Source organism: Protopterus annectens, chromosome 11.part0 (assembly GCF_019279795.1).
Source record: "Protopterus annectens isolate FY-2018-M chromosome 11.part0, PAN1.0, whole genome shotgun sequence".
Lineage (NCBI taxonomy): Eukaryota > Metazoa > Chordata > Ceratodontiformes > Protopteridae > Protopterus > Protopterus annectens.
Window position 1 is genome coordinate 1334318350 of NC_056745.1, and position 24689 is coordinate 1334343038.

General features: G+C 44.6%; 1 protein-coding gene across 1 annotated transcript in view; it reads left to right on the top strand.

The window, feature by feature from the left end:
- LMF2 (lipase maturation factor 2) overlaps positions 1 to 24689 on the top strand; it is a 698972-nt gene that overhangs the window by 658779 nt on the left and 15504 nt on the right. The window contains 1 exon segment of the mRNA XM_044088653.1: positions 4272 to 4380. Coding sequence (XP_043944588.1) covers positions 4272 to 4380 — 109 coding nt within the window.

Here is a 24689-nt window from a genome sequence, read left to right on the forward strand (position 1 = left end):
CATATCTTAACCAAGGACAACTGGATTCTGGATTTGATAGACAAAGGTTACAGATTCCACTTCCACACATTACCAATAAGACAAGGCATGCCAAACCTGCCACATCATCAAAGGGCAGAGGCACTCACTCAAGTTTCCAAGCTGTTAAGTATAAAAGCAATAGAAAGGGTTCCTCCTCAGGAGCAAGGCCAGGGATTTTATTCAAGACTGTTCCTTGTTCCGAGAAAAGAAAACAAATGGAGACCCATACTGGACTTGTCAACTCTAAATACTTTTCTCATTGTGCCAAAGTTCAGAATGCTGACGCTGCAGCAACTCCTTCCCATGTTGGGCAAGGGGTCATGGCTGGTCACTCTGGACCTCAAGGAGGCATACCTGCATGTCCCAATCAGACAAAGCTGCAGAAGATACCTCAGATTTCTTGCAGGGACAGAGCATTATCAATTCTCAGCATTGCCGTTTACTTATCTACTGCGCCCAGAGTGTTCACGAAATGCCTGGCATCAGTAGTGGCACACTGCAGACTGCAGGGGATTCAAATATACCCCTACTTGGACGACTGTCTCATACAAGCAGACAACAAACCAACCTTAAAAGAAAACTTGGACTATGTCATGCATCTACTGCAGGCCTTGGGATACACAGTCAACATTCAGAAGTCAAAACTACTGCCATCCCAACAGATTATCTTCCTAGGAGCCAAACTGGACACACAAAACCAAATGGCCTACCTCACAGAGGAAAAACAGCAGCATTTACCAGAGTACTTCAAAGGCCTAGCAAAACTCTCCCAGCTGACTGCAAGGAAAATCCTGCAGGCCCTGGGGTTCATGGCATCTTGCATCCTTCTGATACCTTTGGCAAGACTTCATATGAGAAAGCTGCAATGGTATTTAAAAAACTTATGGTCTCAACACAGCCAAAGCCTAGAGGACGTAATCCCACTTATTCCATGTCTGCAAAAGGAATTTTTATGGTGGGTTCAAGCCAGTCAACTAAACAAAGGCATGTCTTTCAACAGACCTCAAACAGGTCAAATGATTACAACAGACGCCTCAGACCATGGATGGGGGGCGCACATGGAGGGCAGATGCATTCAAGGTCTATGGACGCCAAAGGAAAGACATCTGCATATAAACCAAAAGGAGATGTTGGCAGTGATACATGCAATCGAGACTTTCGAAAAATCACTACAACAAGGACATTTGCTAATAAGGACAGACAACACCACTGTCATGTGGTACATAAACAAGCAGGGAGGCACTCATTCTTATCCCCTCTGCAGACTAACAATGCTTCTCTGGGAAAAATCCCTGAGCCTGAAGATACATTTACAATCCCAGTTTGTACCAGGCAAGGACAATGTACTGGCGGACAAGCTGAGCAGAAATTTCATGGATCCACACGAATGGATGCTGCACCCTCGCATTTTCTCTCAACTGACAAAGACATGGGGAAGACCGGACGTAGACCTTTTTGCTTCCCACTTAAATCATCACCTGGAAAAGTTATGCACAAGGACTCACCATCCTCTAGCCTGGAAAATGGATGCTCTCTCCTTCAGCTGGAATTCTCTAAAAATTTATGCATTCCCTCCTCTGCCTGCTGACCAAGGTGATACTGAAGATCAAAGCAGAACAACCAACAGGCATCTTGATAGCTCCAGACTGGCCAAGGCAACACTGGTACCCATTGCTATTGAGCATAACTCGGACCAAACCATGGCCTCTGACCCTATGGCCCCTGCTCCTAACACAACACAATTACAGGACTGTACATCAAGACCTGGAAACATTACATCTGACAGCCTGGAGGCTACCATGACTTCTCCAACTAACTCTCTTTCCAAATCAGTTCAAGAGATCTTGCTGGAAGCACGCAGACCTTCCACCAGAAAAACCTATTCAGCCAAGTGGAAGAGATTCAGCATCTGGAATGCCAACAGGGGTCAGGGCACAACATTACTGAGTATACCTCAGATATTAGAATACTTGGCAGAACTGTTTCATACTGGACTCTCATACTCTTCAATAAAGATTCATGCCTCAGCAATCTCAGCAAAATACAACTGTGACCCTCCAGTGTTTTCTCATCCTCTGCTAAGACAGTTTCTAAGAGGGATAAAGAATATCAAACCTCCCAGAAAACAGCCAGTACCTGCATGGGACCTCAATTTCGTGTTGGAAAAATTAACTCTTCCTCCATTTGAGCCAGCAGCAACTTCAGAAATGCAATTTCTTTCATGGAAAACTGTCTTCTTATTGGCAGTCACATCTGCAAGAAGAGTTTTGGAGATACAGGCACTCATGGCAGTGCATCCCTTCCTCATTTTTCATCAAGACAGAGCTTCTCTAAGAACCAATCCTACATTCATGCCAAAAGTTATTTCCAGGGTGTCTCTAAATCAAGCTATTCACCTGCCTACTTTCTTCCCCAATCCTCAAAATAAGGGGGAAAAACTACTGCATACTTTGGACATACACAGACAACTACGTTACTACTTGGACAGAACTAAGGCCACCAGAAAGTCTGACCAACTGTTTGTAGCCTATGCTGCTGGAGTACAAGGAAAAGCAATCTCCAAACAAACAATTTCCAAATGGATTGGACACTGCATCAGATTCTGCTATTCTTTCCATGGAAAAGGTGTGCCAGCCAATATTAGGCCACATTCCACCAGAGCTATAGCCACTTCCACAGCTTTCCTAAGAGGAGTGGCAACAAAGGACATTTTAGAGGCTGCTACATGGAGCTCCGTGCATACATTTACCAAGCACTACAACCTGCCCTTATACTCCAGATCCCGAGCAGGCTTTGCTTCGGCAGTCCTGCAGGGGATTATAGCTACACCATCCTTATCATAGTTCCATCCACCCCCAGCTTAGCTATGGTATTCAACCCATATGTTATGACTGCAGTTGCATTCTTGGAGGACATAGTACAGTTATCTACCTACCATAAATGTAGATGTCCGATAGATATGCAACTGCAGTCGGATTTTCCCACCCTCCTACCCCTCTGTAACTTTCTTTTTGGGTCCCTATCCCTTTTCCCATTAGCTGGGGGTATTTCCTATGGTGTATCTGTTTATTACTGTTGTGCATGTTTGGGATTATTTTTATCCATTCACCAAATTTAGCCTTCCTAGGAGGGCACCTGGCATCTGGGGCAAGAAACACTGAAGAAGATGGCGTCGGCCGATGCCTTTGTACTCCAGCCATTTTGACGTCGGAGAGGAGGCGGCACCAGCCGACGCCGGACCCAGACTTTGGAATTCGGCCGACCGAGGGCTGCCTGAGGCAGGACAACCCATATGTTATGACTGCAGTTGCATGTCTATCGGACATCTACATTTATGGTAGGTACAAAACTGTACTTTTTTGTTACCATTATTGTAGTACTTAAGATCTTCATAGTAAACTGCCCCATTTTTGGAATGTTTCTGCGCAAATATGTATCCACTGTCTGGATCTCTATCCATAATCGTGATCTCCGAGCACTGTAAGCTGCACTATTTTTCCAGGGCAAAATAGTAATCATCACTGCAGTTCTGCACGAATTTTAGCATCTGTGAAGTAGGTCCAGAGTCCAGGCTTTTACACCTCTTTAGTACTGTTTTATATTCATATCACAGCAGGGATCCTTGAATTCAGGTATCTACTGCTGTAGTAAGTTTTTACACACCTATACTCTATTCATCACAGGGATCGCTGCTGCAGTAGGACCTACCACTTTCCCCATTTAACAGAGGAAAAAGCATAAGACTAAGTCCTGGGTGCATTTTGTTTTCTTCTCACTAGCCACAAGTCCTGGAGTCTGCAAACTAGGAGGGTTTTGTTGGGTTCTTTGGAGGTTATTACTGACTCTACTCATCGGCATCCATCCCAAATGCCCTTGTTGGTGGCATATCTGTAATTGAACCAAAAGATCTAAAAATTGTTCATAATGCTCTGTCCTGTATACCGCTCATTAGTCGGATGACTCTTGCATATGGGGGAGATCTGTGTATGTAATAGATGACCAAAGCATTGGAAGTCGGACCAGCTGGGCAGTTATCTGCCTATAGAAAATTCATATTTTCTATGAATGCTACTGCAGCACTGATCCAACTGTTTGAACATCCACTGCTATAGTAAGTTACTGCAAAGCTCTGCTTTTCTTTACCCGTTTGAGTCATGTCTTCCTAGTTGTAAGTTATAGTTTCTAAAGTTAAGCTGTAACATAACATTTTTGCATTCTGTATCTGTCTTTAACTTACCTGTTTCCTGCAGATCTGTGCCTCAGCAGTGGTGGAGGAGACGCTATGTCGAAGAATTCTATCCAACTGTGTTTTTGGGTGATCCTAAATTTGACGACACGCTCAATGAACATGGTTTTAAGGTAGGCTCTTCCTTGCAGATGCACTGTTGTTTGTATACTTAAATAAATGTATCCATGCATAAAGCATTAATTTTTAGTATATTTTTAGGTGACATCATACATATTTGGTAAATTGGAAGGTGCATTCAGCATTGATCTCGCCTTGATTACTGATGCGACTCTTTCCAATTCTGTTTAATAAAACATGCATTTGTCTCTTTTTCCAACATGTTCAACGGACTTTGTAAACCAGTGTGTATGTTGTCCACTGTCTTGAGCCACCAGTGTTAACCTTTCATCTTTTGGGTTAAATTCACCTCTCCTTAACCATTCCTGAGTTAAATCCTGATCGACATGACGTTCCAGGAGATGTTCTTCGTGTTTCACTGTTGCAGTCATTACATTTGGGTTATCTGCTTGCAGTAGCCCTCAGTTGGCCTGATTAACAAAGTCTTGGGTCCTACGTCGGTTGCTGTCTCTTCTTCCGTGTCATCAGGGGTATAAAACTTGCAGCCGACATCATTACATCAGTCTTTCTTGCTGTGTGGTGCCCAAAGCAGAAGCAGTTCGCAAGTGCCGGTCGGCCAACTCCTGAAATTTTCGTTTTCGAGTTTCAGAACCGAAGTCTTCAACCAAAAGCTAAGTACCCCATTGGGGAAACTTTTTCTTGCTCTAAACTGATGTCAGTAAAAGTAAATAATTGCATTTCTTGTGGAAAGCAAATACCTCATAAAGATTTTAATTCGTACTGTATTCCTTGCCTAGACCCTGACCACGATGTACCTCGCTGTCGGTTTTGTGCCTTAATTAAACTACGAACTATCCGCCGGTATATTTGAGCTTCTAAATTTTTTGGTGCTCGGTTCAATTATCCTGATATGTCTTCGGTAAGCCATACGACTACCAACCTTCTGAAAAAAATGCAAAGATAAAGGCAGAGACAGGCCGCTCAGTTCGCCGGTACTCAGTGAGGCGTTTTCACAGCCCCTGATACCCGCTACTTCAGATTCGCAGGCCTCTACTGAGACCCATTCTGAGTCCGGTATGCCGTGAGATGCTTTAACTGTCGAAAGTGCGGATGTCTCTACCTTGGATGGGTCCGAAGCCGCTGTGCGGGCACTGGCTTCTTAGAGTGTATTCAGGCCTACTGACTTGCATATTAAACCGCCGCCATCTTCTTCTTCCAAGTCCTAAACTGATGCCCAGACCGCATGGTCAGGCCTCTATGCCTAAAGAACAAATGATAAGAATGACTGAAGAACTTATTACTTTAATCAGGGGAAGCCAACCTTCCCCCTCTAAGAGACCTAGGACTGAGTTTGCTTATGATACTTCTGACCAGGATTCTGAAATTTCTGTTTCCTATGATGACCAGGATTTACCCTTATCTACCTATGAGAATTCTGATGCTGAGGACTCCTATTCCCTCTGCTTCCCCCTCAGAGGATTTCTCTTTTGGTGAAATCTTGCACACTCTCAGGGAGCTTTTTCATTGGAAAAGTCAGGATTTCTCTGATTCTAAAAAGAGGCTTAGGGATTTCTTACTCCTGCCCCAGCACAGGCCTTTAGCTATACCTCCTGTTCTGGACATTGTTGATGATGCCTTTTCGGAATCTAGCATGGCCCCTGACTCTCTACCTCCTGTTTCCAGAAAACCTGATAGAGATTACAGGGTTCCTGACTGTCACAAGTTCTTTTTCAAAAGTCCTACTGCGGATCCTGAAACCATTTCACAGGGACCCAAGGGCATTAAAACTACTACTGCCAAAAATCCTACCCCCTCTGATAGAGACTCCAGGGCGTTGGATAGCTGGAGTAAGAAGGTATACACTTCTGCAGTTTGGCCATTAGGGCCTTGAATTGCCAGTTTCATATGTTAAAAGTATCAGCTGCATATTATTGGATTTTTTAAACAGAAAATGTTGATTCCTGATTGTTGATTGTGCTGAAAATAAGGATTTACAAGATTTTATGCATTCTGCTGAACAAGTTGGTAAACCTACATTGCAGTGGGGTTTTGATTCACTAGAGACATCTTGCAGGGCTGCGGTAACTGGGTCTGTATTTAGAAGGCATGCTTGGCTTAAGGAGCAGTCCTTGCCAGATCATGTTAAAGCAAAATTACTGGATGCTCCCTTAAATCAGGGCCACCTGTTTGGCAACAAGGCAGAAGAAGTTCTTAAAAAGATGGAGGAAAAAGCTAAATCTATGCAAACTGTTAAAGACTTTTTACAAGTACAGCCTCCCAAGATTTAGCAGGCATTGGCCTTCTAAGAATTGGTCCTTTCCTGCCTCTTCCAGACCTTCTCAGTCCAAATCCAGATCCAGCAGAGCACCCAGGCTTCAGTCCCAGGGGACGCACAGGACTAAGCAATGGGGGGCCTCCACTTCCAAATTTGGGAGTAATAAAACTCCCCCCTATGATAAACTGTCTCAATTACTTTTTAAAACTTCCAAGCACTTCTCAACTGACTGCCTCTTTGCATGAAGTGCAATCTTTTCCCCCAAAGAACTGGGGACTCGTTACCCAGGGCAAATGGGTTTTAAATATAGTGTCCTAAGGATACAGATTTCACTTCCACATGTCACAAACACTCAAGCGGTTAGCCGGATCTACCTCCAAAGCAGTGGTCAGAGGCCCAAATGCAAGTACTCTCTCTCTTAAGCATAGGGGCTATTCAGTTGGTACCGGAAGAGAAAAAGGGACAAGGTTTCTACTTGAGATTTTTCCTGGTACCCAGAAAAGACATTTCATGGCGTCCTATCCTGGACCTGCATTCTCTAAACACCTTTTTGGTGATTCCAAAATTCAAGATGCTGACTCTTCACCAGTTGCTTCCTATGCTAAGCAAAGATGCCTGGTTGGCAACACTGGATTTAAAGGAAGCATACCTGCACATCCCATTCAGGGAGTCTTGCAGAAGATACCTGCGCTTCAAAGCAGGCTTATACGCACTGCCCTTTGGCTTATCTACTGCGCCCAGAGTATTCACAAAGTGCCTAGCTCCTGTCATTGCATTTTGCAGGCAAATAAATATTCAAATATACCAATACCTGGACGATTGTCTAATTCAGGCAGAAAACCAGGACATGCTTTTGAATCATCTGGCTTTTGTACAGAGAGTGCTAACTTGTCTGGGGTACACCATAAACGAAAAGAAGTCACACGTGGTACCCTGTCAACAAATTATATTCCTGGGAGCAAGCTTGAATTCAACTTCCCAGTTGGCTTTCCTGACGCTAGAGAAACAAATTCACTTGACAACCTACTACAAACAAGTGGTCACAAAAACCCTGCTATATGCAAGGCAAATACTGCAAGCCTTTGGGGTTCATGGCCTCCTGCATTCTTCTAATTCCATATGCAAGACTGCATATGAGGAAACTCGAGTGGTATCTAAAATGCGTATGGTGTCAACATTCTCAGGATCTAGAAGTAATGATTCCTATCGCTCCTTGTCTACGCCTAGAGTTCCTTTGGTGGGCAGAGGCCTGCCACCAAAACAAGGGACTACCATTCACACTACCCCCTGCCGCCCAAACCCTAACAGATGTATCAGACTATGCATGGGGGAATGCACCTGCAGATTTAAAGTTCCTTTCTTGGAAAACAGCTTCACTTTTAGCAATCACTTCAGCAAGAAGGGTATCTGAATTACAGGCCCTTATGGCAGTAGAGTCTTTTATCATCTTTCATGCAGACAGGGTGTCCCTCAGGACCAGTCCCTCTTTCATGCCAAAGGTGGTATCCAGTGTGGCCTAATCAGTTCATTCATTTGCCTACCTTCTTTCCTAATCCACTGAACAAAGGGGAATGGATACTGCACTCCTTAGATGTGCACCGACAACTTAGATTCTACTTGGACAGGTCTAAACCTCAAAGGAAATCTGAACAACTGCTGGTGGCATTTGCTGCAGGGACAGAGGGGAAGGTGATTTCAAAGCGAACCATCTCCAAATGGATAGGCCATTGCATTCATTTCTGCTATAAGCACCATGGAAAACCTATCCCACAGGGAATTGGATCCCACTCAACCAGGGCTGCATCTACCTCTACAGCCTTTCTCGGAGGCGTACCTACCAGGGACATCCTAGAAGCTGCTACCTGGAGTTCTGTACATACTTTCACCAAGCATTACCATTTGCCAGTTTTCTCTAAATCCAGAGCTGGCTTTGCCACTGCAGTTTTGCAGGGCCTTATAGCTGATCCTAATGCTGTCTAAATTCCTCCTCTCATTCTTAGCTTTGGGAATCTACCCAAATGTAATGACTGCAGCAGTGAAATACGAAGAACATAGTACAGTTGTATACACTTACCATAAATGTAGATGTTCGAGTGTATTCACTGTTGCAGTCCTGGTTACCCTCCCTCCAGCCCCCTGACTTTGTTTGGCTATACCTCTTCTCTCCTTTTCAATGCTTAAAAGCTTTTTGGTGTATTTGCTTTTTTGTTTGAGGTATAACCTTGTATTTTTATAGATTTAATTGCTTCCCATTAGGGGGCACCTGAAATCTGGGGCAAGAAAAACTGATGTAATGACGTCGGCTGCATGTTTTATACCCCTGACCACCTGACGTCACGGAAGAAGAGACAGCAACCGACGTAGGACCCAAGTCTGTTAGTCAGGCCAGCTGAGGGCTACTGCAAGCAGATAACCCAAATGTAATGACTGCAACAGTGAATACACACGAACATCTACATTTATGGTAAGTGTACACAACTGTACTTTTTCTGTACTTGCAACTGTATTATTGCGTTTTCCACATTTCTTGCCTTCCCATCTGATCCTTCACCTTATATTCTTTCATTTGTTTTGGGGGTTTTTTTTGGCATGTCAGTGCTGCCTGATTTTTATCTACTTCTGCTCTGATTTCTATTCCCACTTGACACCAATACGCTCCTGGTAAACTAAGCAGGGAAGTCATGTTAGACTTGCTCTCTGCTTGTTTTAAAACTTTCTCTGTGATTGCAGAAGTACACATTCAGTCATTTGATAAGCATGAAGCATTTTTCTTGTTTTCCTGTCCAAATGATCCATTGACTTTTGGGGCCAGTCAGTCATCAAACAAAAAGAAAACAGGACCAGCATACAAGGCACCTTGAAAATAAATTTATTGATTGAGGTTCTTGAAAAACAGACCGGTTTCGGCAAATATTTAACAAAAGCCTTCTTCAGTGTTTAAAAAAACAAAAACTGTAAGAACAAGAGCAAATTGGTTTATAGCGTGGACTTTGCTTCTAGATGTCAGAGCGGTTGTCTGTATTTAATATTAGTCTTCTAAAATATTCCTAAGTTTTATTCGCATTTGTTGATGTTTTATTGTTGATCCTTCATGGATTCCCAAATATTTATGCACTCCCTCTTGCTGAAGTCCTTTTATATCACATTCTTGTCCAAGACTACAGCTTTCCTGCTTTAAAGGTTGCTTTTGCACATTTATCAAGACCAAATGACATTCTTATAGCTGAGAAAGGTTTGACCATTTGCAATTGTACTTTCAGTTCCTCATCTAATGAACTGTACAGTATTAAATCATCCAGAAAGGGAAGATGAGAAGTCTTTACACTTTATGATTTTCTGGGAACTAGATTGTAGCCATGACCTAATCTACCAAGTAGACAGCTTAATGGATTAAGAACAAAACAAAAGAGCAGCAGTGACAGTCACCCTGGAATAAGCCCCTTTGAATTTTTATCCCTGGGATAATAAATTGTCCTTTATCAAAGTTTAACTGCAAAGTGGTTTGCCACTGTTTCATAGTCTCTGTAATGTAATCGATCACTGTAGGGTGTATCTTGTCCATTTATAAGCACTCCTTTATCCATGAATGTAGGATGCTGTCAGATGCTTTTTTGTAGTCTATCCATGCCATACTTAGATTCTTCATCTTTTTATCGTTCTCTGTTATGACTTTATTTAACATCAAATGATTCTTTGTTCCATACGACTTTCTTTTTATAATCTTTTGTTCTATTGCCATGATTGAGTTTTGTTCTAAGTGACTGTAAACATGATTGAGTTTTCCTCTAAGTGACTGTAAACATAACTGAGTTTTCTTCTAAATGATTGTAGACTCTGTCGGCATCAATTCCAGTGTATAGTTTATACTTCATCAGAAGGCAAGTTATTGGTCTGTAGTTTTTAGGATGTCTTGCTCGTTCAGTCTTAAAGAAGAGTATTATTTTTCCTGTTAACCAGGTTGGTGTCTTTTCTGGGTACGTGTATAAATATTTCTTGCTCTCTGTTAAGTCTTCATGTAATGATGTCAGTACTTTTAGCCAGAAGTTAGGTTCTGCATCTAAGCCTGGGGTTTTCCAATTAGGCGCTTTTCTTAATTTTGTTAAAAATTTCTGTCTGTTACTTTGTCCCATTTCATATCCTGTACATTTGAACAACTTAGTCTCTCTTACTTTTTCTGTCTATTCAGTATCTTTATGTTCCACAGGATCCTCATAGATGGTTCTCCAAAATGTGTCTGTCTTCCTTTTTTAGTGGTGTTTCTATTCCTTTTGATTTGTTTCCCAGTGCTCTGCAAAACTTTTTAGGGTTATCAATAAATTGCTTATTTTTATACGTTTCCTTTATATTTCTCTGCATATCTTCTAAGTTTTTTCTGCCAGTGTTGATCTCTTTAGTTTATTATTTGCAATGGTGTACAGATCCTGTTCTGTTGTGATACTGCGTGTTGCTGTTATCACGTCTGTCTTTTTGGATATTTTTGTTGATCTGGTCCCTCTTCTGTGCTCTTCTAACAGCAACACTTCTTGTCTTAATTGCTTTATATTTTTTTTCTATTCGCTATTTCCTTGATGGCATTTGATTTCTCCCCTTCCTTTCTGTTACTGTCCTGTGTTTTTGTGGTAAGACTTCATCTGTTGTTAATTTATCTGCACATTGCACGAGTTGCTATGAACAGATATGGTTACTGTGTTTTTGTTTCATCAGTTGTCTGCACATTGCATGAGTTGCTATGAACAGATATGGTTACTGTGTTTTTGTTTCATCAGTTGTCTGCACATTGCATGAGTTGCTATGAACAGATATGGTTACTGTGTTTTTGTTTCATCAGTTGTCTAACATTTTGGGTCTTACTGACTTTCTGTAGTCTTTTTCTTTTATTGATGTTAATATGTTTATCCATCTCGGTTAACTCAAGCAATTCTTCCGTTAGATCATTTTCTTCTAAACTAAGGGTATATTCTTTATTCTCAGTTTCCTGTGGGCATTCTACAGAATGTTCCGGAAAATATTCCTGTGCCATATTTTCATCACCTTCACCCTGTGTCATATATTGCTTTTTCATATGGGAACTCACAGGCCTATCACTCCACAACATTGACTCTGTTAGAGTTGCCACAATTTTCTGTTCCTTCTCTTGCTGTGCAGCTCTAACTGAACTTTTAAGATAATTTCCTACTGATTGCCCCAGAGTATCTTCATTATGTCAGATTATCAGATGCTTCCTGCTCCACTGGTTTCTCCTTAATTTGGGTATTCCTGTCATGATGTGATGTTATCTGAGTTAGGTTTTCTACACTGAATCCTTCACTTCACAGGTAATCCATAACTTCAGATGTTATGTAGTCCTATCTCGCCTACATTCTTACCCATGGGTTCGGAGCCGAATATCGTCTCTGACTCGGCCGATTTTACTAGCTCGAAGTCTCTCATTGGCTGGGCTAAGTGGGTATCCCATGGTGCACTGCTCCATATCCCCAGATCTCGTTTGCCACTCATGTAGCTAGGACGTGGTCTCGCTTGGCTGTGGCTACGTACCTTCTTTTCTTGATTTAAGAGAATTTTGATTCAATCAAAAGCTATTTTCATAGCTATTGTTTAAAGCTGTCTAATTTTGTCTGGTGTGTTAGGCTTGGTTATTGTGAGTTTTTTGTATGGTATTCCTCTTACTGTTCCCCGGGCTTGGCCTGTTTCAGTTAGAGGGCCTTGTTCTCCTCTGTTTCCTTCTGTGTTTACCAAACCATTTAAATTAGAGGTTTTGGCTACCCTCTCCTTCTGTTCCCTTGTTGAAATTGTGCTAGAGTTGTGTGCAGTTTGTTCGCGACTTTGGTGTTGATTACCTCAGTGTTGTTCCCACCTTTATAGAGTGAACGCCTGTTCTGGTATTGACTTGGTTTTTGTGTTGTGGGCGCAGCAGTTAATATGTCTAAGGATACGAAGGAGCATAAACCTTCGGGATTTAAAAAGTGCTCAAAATGTGGGTACAAAATGTCCATAACCGATGGACGTTCTATTTGTGTCTACTGCTTAGGAGCCATCCATCTGCAGGAATCCTGCAGCTTTTGTCATGCGTTCAGCCCTAGAGTTCTCCAAGAGAGAAAGAATAAACTAATCTTAAAGGGACTATTGAAACCCTCTTTTTGAGAGGATATGGATTCGGCTTCCAGTGGCAAGTCTCAATCTGGCAAGTCGAAAAAGAGATCTCCAGCTCCATCAGCTTCATCGGAGCCTCCGGAGAAAATGCCTAAAACTGCATCGACCTCCTCAGCTCTACTGTCCTCGGGGCCGCAGGAAGGATTGATATCTATGGAACCGGTGTCTGCTCCAATTGTATTGGAACCTCCTAGGAGACTATCGCCTAGTATCAAACCTACTTCTCCTGAGAGGAGATTGCATTCTCTATCCCTGTCCTCCAAACCCTCCAGGACCCTTTCGGATGTGGATGTGGATAGGGTGGTTCAGAAGCTCCTCCAGTCACCGGTTTTGGCAAAATTGTTTTCGGCTCCGACCCAGTCGGCTCCGGAGCCCATCCAGACACCTTCTTTGATCATTCCTCCTCCGAGCGCATCTCTGTCTTCGGAGCCGGAGTGTTCTGCGCCGCGTGATGTTTCTAGGCCGGTTCCGATGCCCCATTCGGCTCCATAGGTACAGACATCGGCTCCGACCCCGTCGGCTCCGTCATAGGGGTTTGGGACTCTGGACTCTTCGGTCGGGCCCAATGGGGACATCTCAGCACTTATTTCTGTTCCGAGTCTCCCTCTCTGTGCTTCGGCTCGGGGAACTCCGATTCCTGTCATGGCCTCAAAGACTGGTCGCTCCTCAGACTCGGGGGGGGGGGGGTGCCTTCGAGACTATGCGGACCGTGCTGGCCAGGTCGTCAACTACATCAGGCGGGTCGGTCACTCTGTCCCCCACCACTCCGGTGAGAGCTTCTGTTCACCACCCTTCTATGGACAGCAGAGCACCAAAGCCTAGGGATACCCCCACGAGTGGTCCCCAAATTTCTGAGGGTCCCTCAAAGTTGGTGCCTGAGGAGCCGCCCAGAAAGAAAACGTACAAGCGGAAGCACATAAACTCCCAAGACGAGTCCCTCACCTCTGATACTGACCTCGAGGAATCGGAGGGGGTCCCCCAAGTCATCCTCTGATGATGTTTCCTTCTACAATATCCTGGAGATACTGAAACAAAGAGGTGACTGGCCTTCCAAAGCCCCTTCCGAGGAGGAGTCAGTATTCCTTAAGGCTTTCGGTGCTCAACCCTCCACCCTTCAATGAACTCCTTGACCTGATTTGTTGAAGAGTGTGGGAGAATCCTGATTCTGTGGAGCCCGTGCCCAGGCGTCCCAACAAATTTCTTTCCGCCCCCCAGGGCAAAGAGTTTGTCTAAAGGTGTCCCTGTAGATGCCATGGTGGTGGCGGCAGCCACCCAGAAGGAAGTAGCAGAGTCTTCTTCATCTGTCCATCCTCTTAACAAGGAGTCTAGGACCATGGACTGGTACGGGAAGCGTACCATCTTGTCAGCGAACTTTACATTGCGGTCGCTGAATTACTTGTCTCATTTCACTCCGCTCCAGACAGATCTCCTCAGAGTTAGGAGATACTCTTGCCGGTAACGTTCCTGAGGTGGTGGCTCAGTCGGTTAACGCCCAGGTTTCTACCCTCAACTCCATTGTCAACTCATCCATGCGGCTCATTTCGTATGCAGCCAAGGGAAGCGAGTAGGGTATCAAGCTCAGTGGTCGCCCTTAGGAGGCAAGCCTGGCTACGCCTGTGTCACTTTGCGGAGGCCTTCAAGTCTTCCTTCACTGACGCCCCCTTTGATGGTTCCTCCTTGTTTGGGACCAAAGTGAAAGACACCCTCACCAGGTGCGAGCAAGAGGGAAAGACCCTGTCTGCCGTAGGGGTCCGTTTCTCCCTTCCTTCTAGGCCATATCCCAAGGCCCAGCAAGGGGGGGGTTGGTTCAAGAAATCAGAGGTTTTTTCCTGCTGCACAAGGTCAACCCTCCTCCAGAGGCAAGGGAGGGTTATTCAGGGAGACGTTGCCCCAGAGGCAGAGGGGGGCCCCGCAATTCGCGAGACTGCGACTCCTTCCGTGGTTCTCCATGCTCTCATTCCTGAGGGTGTGCCCGACTGCGCTTATCCACAGCCAGTCGGGGGTCAAATTTCCTTGTATCCGGAAACCTGGGAAAGAATTACCCAGGACAGATGGGTATTACGGATAATTTCTGGAGGTTACCTCATTCCATTCTCTTCAGGACCCCCGCCAATCAGAAAAATCCTGGATGTACCACCCAGTCAAAGGGATCAAGCAGCCTCAGAGGTTTCGCAGCTGATAGAAAAAGGAGCTATCCAGTGTGTCCCCTCAGACCAAATCGGATTAGGGACTTACTCTATTCTTTTTGGTGCCGAAAAGAACAGGGGACCTGAGACCCATACTAGATCTCAGCCAACTCAACAATCACGTACACAAGTCCAAGTTCCGTATGGTCACACTACAATCGATGCTCCCATTGCTGGGAGATAAGGTATGGATGTGCTCCATCGACCTCAAGGATGCTTACTACCATGTCAAAATGGACAGAGCATCCAGGAGTCACCTACGCTTCCAGCTGGGAGCCAGTCACTTCCAGTTTCGAGCCCTGCCCTTTGGTCTCACCACAGCCCCCAGGGTGTTCACCAAATGTATGGTGGTGGTGACAGCTCACTTGAGACGTCAGGGATTCCAGGTGTTTCCGTACCTGGACGACTGGCTCCTTACCGCCCTGACCAGGCATCAACTAGTTCAAACCAGGGACGCTACCATCAATCTGTGTCACCAGTTGGGCATAACAATAAATTGGGAAAAATCTGCCTTATTGCCCTCACAGCGTGCCTCCTTTATAGGAGCAGATTTAGACACCATTCGAATGCGAGCATTTTTACCACAAGAAAGGATCACGGTATTACAACAACAAATACACATGCTGATGACCCTGAAACAAGCGAAGGCAAGACTGGTTCTCCAGCTCCTAGGGACCATGGCAGCAACTATCATGTTGGTCCCTCTAGCGAGATTACACAAGACTTCTTCAATATCTCCTCTTTGTTCAATGGTCTCTCCAAAGACTCCCACTATCTCATCCCATCTTACTCACGGACAGGTGCAAGCAGGACCTCCATTGGTAGCTGTGCACCAACAATTTGAACAGGGGAAAGCCCTTCATTCCACCCGTCCCCATTGCCACGGTGACCACGAATGCCTCCCAGATGGGGTGGGGGGGCATTATCTTGGCAGGACAGTCCAAGGCATGTGGCAAGGACACGAGATACATTTGCATATAAACGTCCTGGAGATGAGCAGTGCTTCTTGCGTTGCAGGCACTTCAGAAGGTTCTTCCTCTAGGGACAATTGCGATACACTCAGACAACATATCAGTAGTGTGGTATCTCAACAAGCAAGGGGGAACCCGGTCTTGCCCTCTGTGTAGAGAGGCTATGCGAGTGTGGCATTGGGCAATAGCTTGCCAACAGTTTCTGGTGGCAACGCACATTCTGGGGAAGTCCAGCGTAATAGCGGACAGGCTAAGCAGAGCTATCCTGATGCCTTACGAGTGGTCCCTGAATCGCCTGGTTACAGAGCGAATCTTCAGCAGATGGGGTCAGCCTTGCTGCGACCTTTTTGCCAGCCCTCTCCATGCGAAATGTAGCAACTACTTCACGCTGATCCCCCCACAGGGGGAATCACCCAGGGACGCTCTGGTTCACGATTGGTCCTCCGGTCTGCTTTATGCTTTCCCTCCGTTTCCCCTGCTGTCAAGGGTGATTCAGAAAGTGCAATTCTTGGGAAGCAGAATGATTCTGATTGCTCCACACTGGCCTCGTCAAGTCTGGTTCCTTTTTCTTCAACCATACATTGTGGACACTCCTTGGATTCTGGACCCTCAACCAGATTTACTGACACACATGTCGGGACAGTTCCACCCCTCTCTGATGACCCTCCGGTTGACAGCCTGACTACTCCACTTCCATCATTAGTCAGACATAATTTTTCACCGGAAGTGGTCCATATATTATCGTCCTCTCATAAACCATCCACTAGAAAGATTTATTCTAGTAAATGGAAAAGGTTCTCTATCTGGACACATACTAGAGGCATTGATCCTTACACAGCTCCAATAGATTCAGTTCTGGAGTTCTTGTCTATGCTTTTCCATCAGGGGTCCGCATCAGCCACCATCAAAGTTCAACTGGCGGCGATATCTAATTTCCACGCAGCGAATGAACCTAGTCTCATGGCACACAGACTATGCAAAGCATTCCTCAAAGGTACTCTGTTGCTTCGTTCCCCCAGTGTCCGAACCTATCATGCCCTGGGATCTCAATTTTGTTCTGCAAGCCCTTTATTACCATTTGAGCCTGCAGCTACCTGTGAATTGAAATTCTTGACATGGAAAACAGCATTCTTAACAGCAGTCACTTCAGCGAGGCGGGTTTCGGAAATTCAAGCCCTCTCCATCAAACCCCCATATTTAATCTTCCATAAAGTTAGGGTCTCTCTTAGACCAAACCCCTTGTTCCTTCCTAAAGTGGCTTCCGTGTCTAACATGAATCAGTCCATTGAGTTGCCTGTTTTCTTCCCCCACTTTTCTAACAAGGCAGAATATAGATTTCACCAATTGGATGTACATAGACAGTTACGCTTCTATCTACACCGGACAAAAGATATTTGGAAATCTGACCAACTCTGTCTCCTTTTCGGAGAACCGAATGGGTTCTCCGGTATCCAAGGTAGCACTGTCTAGATGGATAGCCAGTTGTATCTCTTTAATCTATCAAGCAAGAGGTAAAAATCGTGCCATTTCCAGTCCAGGCACATTCTGCTCGGGTTGTTCCTGATTGTCAATGGATGATATATGTGCTGCAGCTACTTGGGCTTCTCCTCGCACTTTTGTTTCTCATTACAAATTGGACGTGGTATCCAGGAGTAGGTCTTCCTTTGGCTCCACAGTTCTCAGGAGTATTTTCCTATGAGCCATCCAGGATGTATGTGCTAGGGACGCTGTCCCACTGGTAAGAATGTAGGCGAGATAGGACTACATAACATCAAGAAGTTATGTACTCACCATAACGTTCGATGTATGTAGTCCATCTCGCCTCACATTCTTACTTACCCTCCCACCTTCCCCCTTCCTGGAGGATTAGGAGGTTAGGTTGTCATCTACAGAGTTCCCTTGATTAGCTTATTCTTTATATGGATGTGATGTGTTTATGGAGTACAAATGATTTTCGCAGCAAACTAGATCTGGGGATATGGAGCAGTGCACCATGGGATACCCACTTAGCCCAGCCAATGAGAGACTTCGAGCTAGTAAAATCGGCCGAGTCGGAGCTGATATTTGGCTCCAAACCCATGGGTAAGAATGTGAGGTGAGATGGACTACATAACATCGAGCGTTATGGTGAGTACATAACTTCTTGTTTCTGTTTCTTTAATGTCTCCATTACTAATCCTCTCCTACTTTCCCTCTTTGTTTTTTATTTTTGTAGTGTGAAATCGTCCATATCTGGATGCGTTTGCATGTTATTTCTCTTCAAATATTTTTGGTTCTGCCTTCTTTTAATTAGTTTTGCTTTCTGCTTTGCATAAATATTGCACCATATAAATCTTTCTTTCCCATTACCATATTTTTTCGTATGTCTCCCGCTTCTCATGATGTTCATCGTGTTACACTGCTGCAGTCATTACACTTGGTTATCCTGCCGTCAGGCGGTCCCTCAGTCGGCCTGAGTTCCAAAATCTTGGTCCGGCGTCAGTTGCTGTCGCCTCTTCCCTGACGTCAGTGCGACAAGGGTATATAAGATGCAGCCGACGCCATTTTCTTCAGTCTTTCTTGCCGCACGGTGCCCGAAGCAAAAGCAGTTCGCAAGTGCCGGTCGGCCGACTCCTGAGATTTTCATTCCAAATCCAGAACTGAAGTCTTCTACAAAGCTAAGTACCCCATTGGGGAAACTTTTTCTTGCCTCAGACTGATGTCAGTAAAAGTTAATAACTGTATTTCTTGTGGGAAGCAAATACCTCATAAGGATTTCCATTCTTATTGTATCCCATGCCTAGGCTTAGACCAAGATGTCACTGGTTGTCGGTTTTGTGCTAGGTTTAACAAATGCACTATTAAACGTCTGTTTGATTTTGCCCGACATTATTTTGGCAGAAAATTCAATTATACCATGCCGTCGGAACTACCGACGATCGAAATACACAAAAAGCACAAAGACAAGGACAGGCATCCGAGGCCCAAAACTGACTATGAAGCCTCTTCTAGGCCAGTCTCCGGTTCTCAGCAAGTGCCTTCACAGCCCCTGACGACCATTACTTTAGAAACTCGGGCAGCCTCCGACTCCCACATGGAGATGGCTGGGCCTTCGGACGCACCAGATTTACAGCCTACCGAGACTAACCCTTCAGAGGGATCCGGAGTAGCTGAGCAAACCCGTAGCTTCAGAGGGTGTATTCAGACCTACTCTGTTAAACATTAAATCTTCTGCTAAGTCTAAAACTCCCTTAAAAACAAAGAAACAAATTCAACATTCACCAGGACAGGCCTCCATGCCTAAGAAACAAATCCTCAAAATGGCCGAAGACCTAATCTCAATTATCAGGGGGTCCCATCCCCCTCCTGATAAAAGGCCTAGACAGGATGCAGATTATGACTCATCCTACCAGGTGTCCATCTCTTCTGATTCATCCTCAGACCTAGGATACTCTTTACCCCCTTATGAGGATTCTGATGCTGAAGAATCCATTCCTTCAGCCTCTCTGCCAGAGGACTACTCGTTTGGGGAAACTTTGCATACCATGAGGGAGCATTTCCATTGAGAGGGCCAGGATTATACTACAGAGTCCCTGACTCTCACAAATTTCTTTATAAAAGCCCTGCTGCTGACCCTGAAACTATTTCTCAGGGCCCCAAAGGGATAAAGGCCTCCTCAGCAAAGAACCCAGTCCCCTCTGACAGAGATTCCAGAGCATTAGACAGATGGGGAAGAAGGTATATACATCTGCAACTTTAGCAATGAGGGCCTTAAATTGCCAGTTTCACATGCTAAAATATCAGCAATATTTGATGTCTCAGTTGAAACAAAAAATGCTTCCAAACTCAGATCCTCCTAATTATAAAGAAATGCAGGATTTATTGCATGCAGCTAAACAAGTGAGAAAACTTACTTTGCAATGTGGTTTTGATTCATCAGAGGCCTCCTGTAGAGCAGCAGTTACAGGTTCTGTCATTAGAAGACATGCTTGGTTAAAAGAACAGACGTTACCAGATCATGTTAAAGCAAAATTATTGGATGCACCTTTGCAGCAGGATGTTTTATTTGGAGTTAAGGCAGAAGAGGTATTAAAGAAAATGGAGGATAGGCTTATAAATGCCCTAGGGCAGATAGCCTAGTATGAACCTATGAACCTATTATCTTTCTAAAGCCCTGCACTTGCTCAGCTCTTATAAGGAAAAACTAACTAACTAAAGCACTGCACCCTCCTTGATTTCTCATAAGTATTAGGCTCCCAATTGGTCCTTCCTGATCAAGTGAAAAATCATTTCCCTTCCCTAATCTGATCAGTAAAAAAAACAGATGTTCTTCATCTCACATTGCTGCAGTCCTAACACTTGGGTAGTCCGCTGTCCCTCGGTCGGACCGAATATCAGAGTATAAGGCTGACGTCGGTCAAGGCGCATTTGACTGACATCAGAACGTCAGGGTACAAATGCGCATGACCGACGTCATATCCTCAGTCTTTTTTGCCGCATGGTCCGATGCAGAAGCAGTGTTGCAAGTGCCGTTCGGCGTTGTGAAATTTTTCGAATTCGGAGTTTCAGACCGAAGTCAGAGTTGGTTAAGTACCCCGTTGGGGAATATTTTGTTTTTTTCTTGCCTCAGTGGTTTACGGATGTCAGAAAAAGTGAATAACTGTATTTCTTGTGGGAAACAGATACCGCATAGGGATTACCATAATTTGTGTATACCTTGTTTGGGACCTGAGCACGACGTTGTTGGGTGTCGCTTTTGTGCTAGGTTCAATAAACGCACTATAAAGCGAAGGTTGGATTGTGCCAGATTGGTCTTTGGGAAGCGGTGCAATTACAATATGCCGTCGGATGCTCCGACGCCGGCTTCCTCAAAGAAGCGCAAGGACAAGGCAGTTAAACCTAGGTTAGAGGAGTCGTCCGAACCGGACGCCGGTTCTTTAGAGGCGTCAGTGGAACCGGTGGTTCCGACGGAGGCCTCTTTGGAGTCCCAGGGAGAAACTTTGTTTTTACAGGATGTGGCCTCCCAGGAGGCAGGTCAGGCTGTAGGGGCTTCTCAGATAACTGTACTCCCCTCCCTTCCTAAGGGGTCTAGGCCCTCTCTTTCTGCTTCCAAGGCTTCTCCTAGAGGCAGGTCTAGTTTACCTTCTGTGGGTGTCACTCCTAGTTCTTCAGGTTCTGTGCCCAAGAAGCACATGCTTAAAATGGCAGAAGATTTAATTACTTTAATTAGAGGCTCTATGCCCCCTCCTGATAAGAGGCCTAGGATGGAACCAGTGTTGGGGGATTATGAGCAGGCTTCGGATGTGTCTGAGTCTTCGGCTGAAGACTTGCAGGAGTATTCTCATTATTCTGATTCTGATATGGAGGATTCTACTCCTTCTGCTTCTCCTCCTGAGGATTTTTCTTTTTCAGAGACCCTTCACTCCATGAGAGAGCATTTTAAATGGGAAGGTCAGGACTTCTCTGATTCCAGGAAAAGGCTTAGGGAATTTTGTTTTTACCCCAGCATAGGCCTTTGGCTATACCTCCTGTTCTGAATGTGGTGGAAGATGTGTTTGCAGAGGCTTCTCTTAATCCTGATTCTTTGCCTCCTGCTCCTGTTAAACCAGATAGGTATTACAGGGTGCCTGAAGCTCATAAGTATCTTTTTAAGAGTCCTAGGGCAGACCCAGAAACTGTTAGCCAGGGGCCTAAGGGTGTTTAGGCTTCTGTTGTCAAGAATCCAGTTCCTGCAGATAAAGAGGCCAGGACCTTGGATAGATGGGGAAAGAAAGTTTATACTTCTTCCACTCTAGCCATGAGAGCTTTGAATTGCCAGTTTCACATGTTGAAATATCAAAATTATCTCCTTTCACAGTTGAAATCTAAGGTTGATGCTCTGGCGGAAGGTATTGATTGTAAAGAGTTACAAGATTTGGTGCATGTTTCTAAACAGGTGGGTAAGCATTCTTTGCAATGTGGTTTTGATGCTGTACAGGCCTCGTCTAGGGTGGCTGCCACTGGGTCAGTTCTTCGCAGGCATGCCTGGCTGAGGGATCAAAATTTATCTGACCATGTTAAAACTAGGATTTTGGATGCCCCTTTGCAATCTGATGTCTTGTTTGGTTCTCCTGTTGAGGCAGTTTTAAAGAAAATGGAAGACAAGGCTAAGTCTATGCAGACTGTTAAAGATTTTTTGCAGGTTCAGCCTCCAAAGTTTAGTAGAAATTGGTCTACTAAGGGGTGGACGTATCCTTCTTATGATTCCCAGTCTAGGGGTAGATCTAGACGTGGCAGGGGCAGAGGTCAGGGCTCTTTCAGGCCTAGAACAGGGAGTTCTCCTGCACAGTCTTCGGGTGAGGGCAGGGGTCAGTCCTTTCGTAAACAGACCCAATGACCTACCTTTTCAGCTGCCAGAACCTTCTTGCCTGGCAGCACCTTTGGGAGGAAGGTTGGCACTTTTCAAAGAAAATTGGAGTTTGATTACCCAAGACAGATGGGTATTGGATATCATTCATCACGGTTACAGGTTTTATTTCCATACCTTGCCTCCTTTCAAAGGCATGCCAGACATTCCTCCTCAACAAAGAATAGAGGCTCACAAGCAAATTTCTCTGTTACTCCATATAGGGGCCATACAGCCGGTTCCTATGCCAGAAAGGGGCCTAGGATTTTATTCTCGCCTGTTCCTTGTACCAAAAAAGGGGAACACGTGGAGACCAATTTTGGATTTATCTATCCTCAACACTTATCTGGACATTCCCAAGTTCAAAATGTTGACGTTACAACAGCTTTTACCTCTGCTGGGCAAGGATCACTGGATGGTAACTTTGGATCTCAAGGAGGCTTACCTTCATGTTCCTATCAGGCTAAGTTGCAGGAAGTATCTGCGTTTGACTGGGACTTCTCACTATCAGTTCTCTGCATTGCCCTTTGGCTTATCTACTGCCCAGAGTATTTCGAAAGTTCTGGCTCCAGTGATAGCTTTCTTCAGGCTGAAAGGAATTCAAATCTATCCTTATTTGGACGATTGCCTGATTCTGGCTCAAGGAAGGGACGAGCTGCTTCGTCATTTGGAATATGTGATAGCAGTGCTAAGATGCCTGGGGTATTCTGTGAACGAAATAAAGTCCAGTCTAGTACCCTCTCAAGACATGTGCTTTCCGGGTGTAAGACTGAATACAGCATCCCAGATGGCCTTTCTAACCCCGGACAAACAAAAGAATCTTTCCCTTTACTTCCATCATCTATCTCTTCAGTCCGGGCTGACTGCAAGGACAGTCCTTCAAGCCTTAGGGTTCATGGCATCTTGTATTCTGGTGCTTCCCAATGCCAAACTGCATATGAGGAAGTTACAATGGTATCTCAAAAATGTATGGACACAGCACTGCCAGGATCTGGACACTGTCATTCCAATAATACCTTGCATTCAAAAGGAATTTTTGTGGTGGGCTCAGGAATGTCACCTAAACAAGGGACTCTCTGTGACCCGGCCAGAGGCGAGTCAAATTTTAACCACAGATGCCTCGGACAAAGCTTGGGGAGCTCATCTAAACGGAAAGTGGATACAAGACAAGTGGCCTGTCAGACTACAGCATCTACATATCAACTTGAAGGAGATGTTAGCAGTCCAGTTTGCATTAATAGCTTTCAAGGATTTACTTCTTCCAGGGCAGGTGTTGATTCTAACAGACAACACAACTGTCATGTGGTACATCAACAAGCAAGGGGGAACACATTCTTATCCTCTATGCAGGCAAGCAATGATTTTGTGGGAGACTGCTCTCAGTTTACAACTAAGTCTTCAGGCAAGGTTTCTGCCGAGCACAGAACTCCTTAGCAGATGTGTTAAGCAGACAAATCATGGATCCCCACGAGTGGAAACTGGATCTTCATGTATTTCAGAAATTAACAGTGTCCTGGGGAACTCCAGACATAGATCTGTTCGCTTCTCCACTAAACCACCAGCTGCCAAAGTTTTGCACAAAGAGGTTTCATCCCACAGCTTGGAAAGTGGATGCTCTTTCTTTCAGTTAGAAAAATCTTCATGTGTATGCCTTTCCACCTCTGCCTCTCCTCCCAAAGGTACTTCTGAAGGTCAGACAGGACAAGCCAAGGATGATTTTGATAGCTCCAGATTGGCCTCGACAGCACTGGTACCCATTACTGAGAAGTCTAGTACGGAAGCCTCCATGGCCTTTGCCTTTGATTCCACATCTGTTGTCCCAGGAGGACAGTCATTTGCTCAATGTCAAACTTCACTCTCTTCACCTAACAGCCTGGCATATTCTGTTTTAAACCATAGAGGGTCTCAACTTCCACAACAAGTTTTGAATGTGATTTTGGAAGCTAGAAGGCCTAGTACAAGGAAAGTGTACGCAGATAAATGGAAGAGATTTTTGTTTTGGAGTGCAGCTAAGGATTTGGATGTTTCTGAGCCTGATTTAAGTGTGGCTCTTCAATATCTCACTGAGTTGTTAGACAAAGGTTTGTCCTTCTCTTCTCTTAAGATTCATGCTGCAGCAATTTCAGCTCACTACGACTTTGACCCACCATTGTTTTCTCATCCTTTGTTCAAGCAATTTCTTAGAGGGGCAAAGAATATAAGACCCCCACGAAGAGCTCCTACTCCTGCTTGGGATCTCAATTTTGTGTTGGAGAAACTCACTCTACAACCTTTTGAGCCTGCAGCTACTGCTGAGTTGAAATATTTGTCATGGAAGACTGCTTTTTTGTTGGCCATTACCTCTGCAAGAAGGGTTTCTGAATTGCAGGCCCTTATGGCAGTTGAGCCTTTCTTAATTTTCCATAAGGACAGGGTA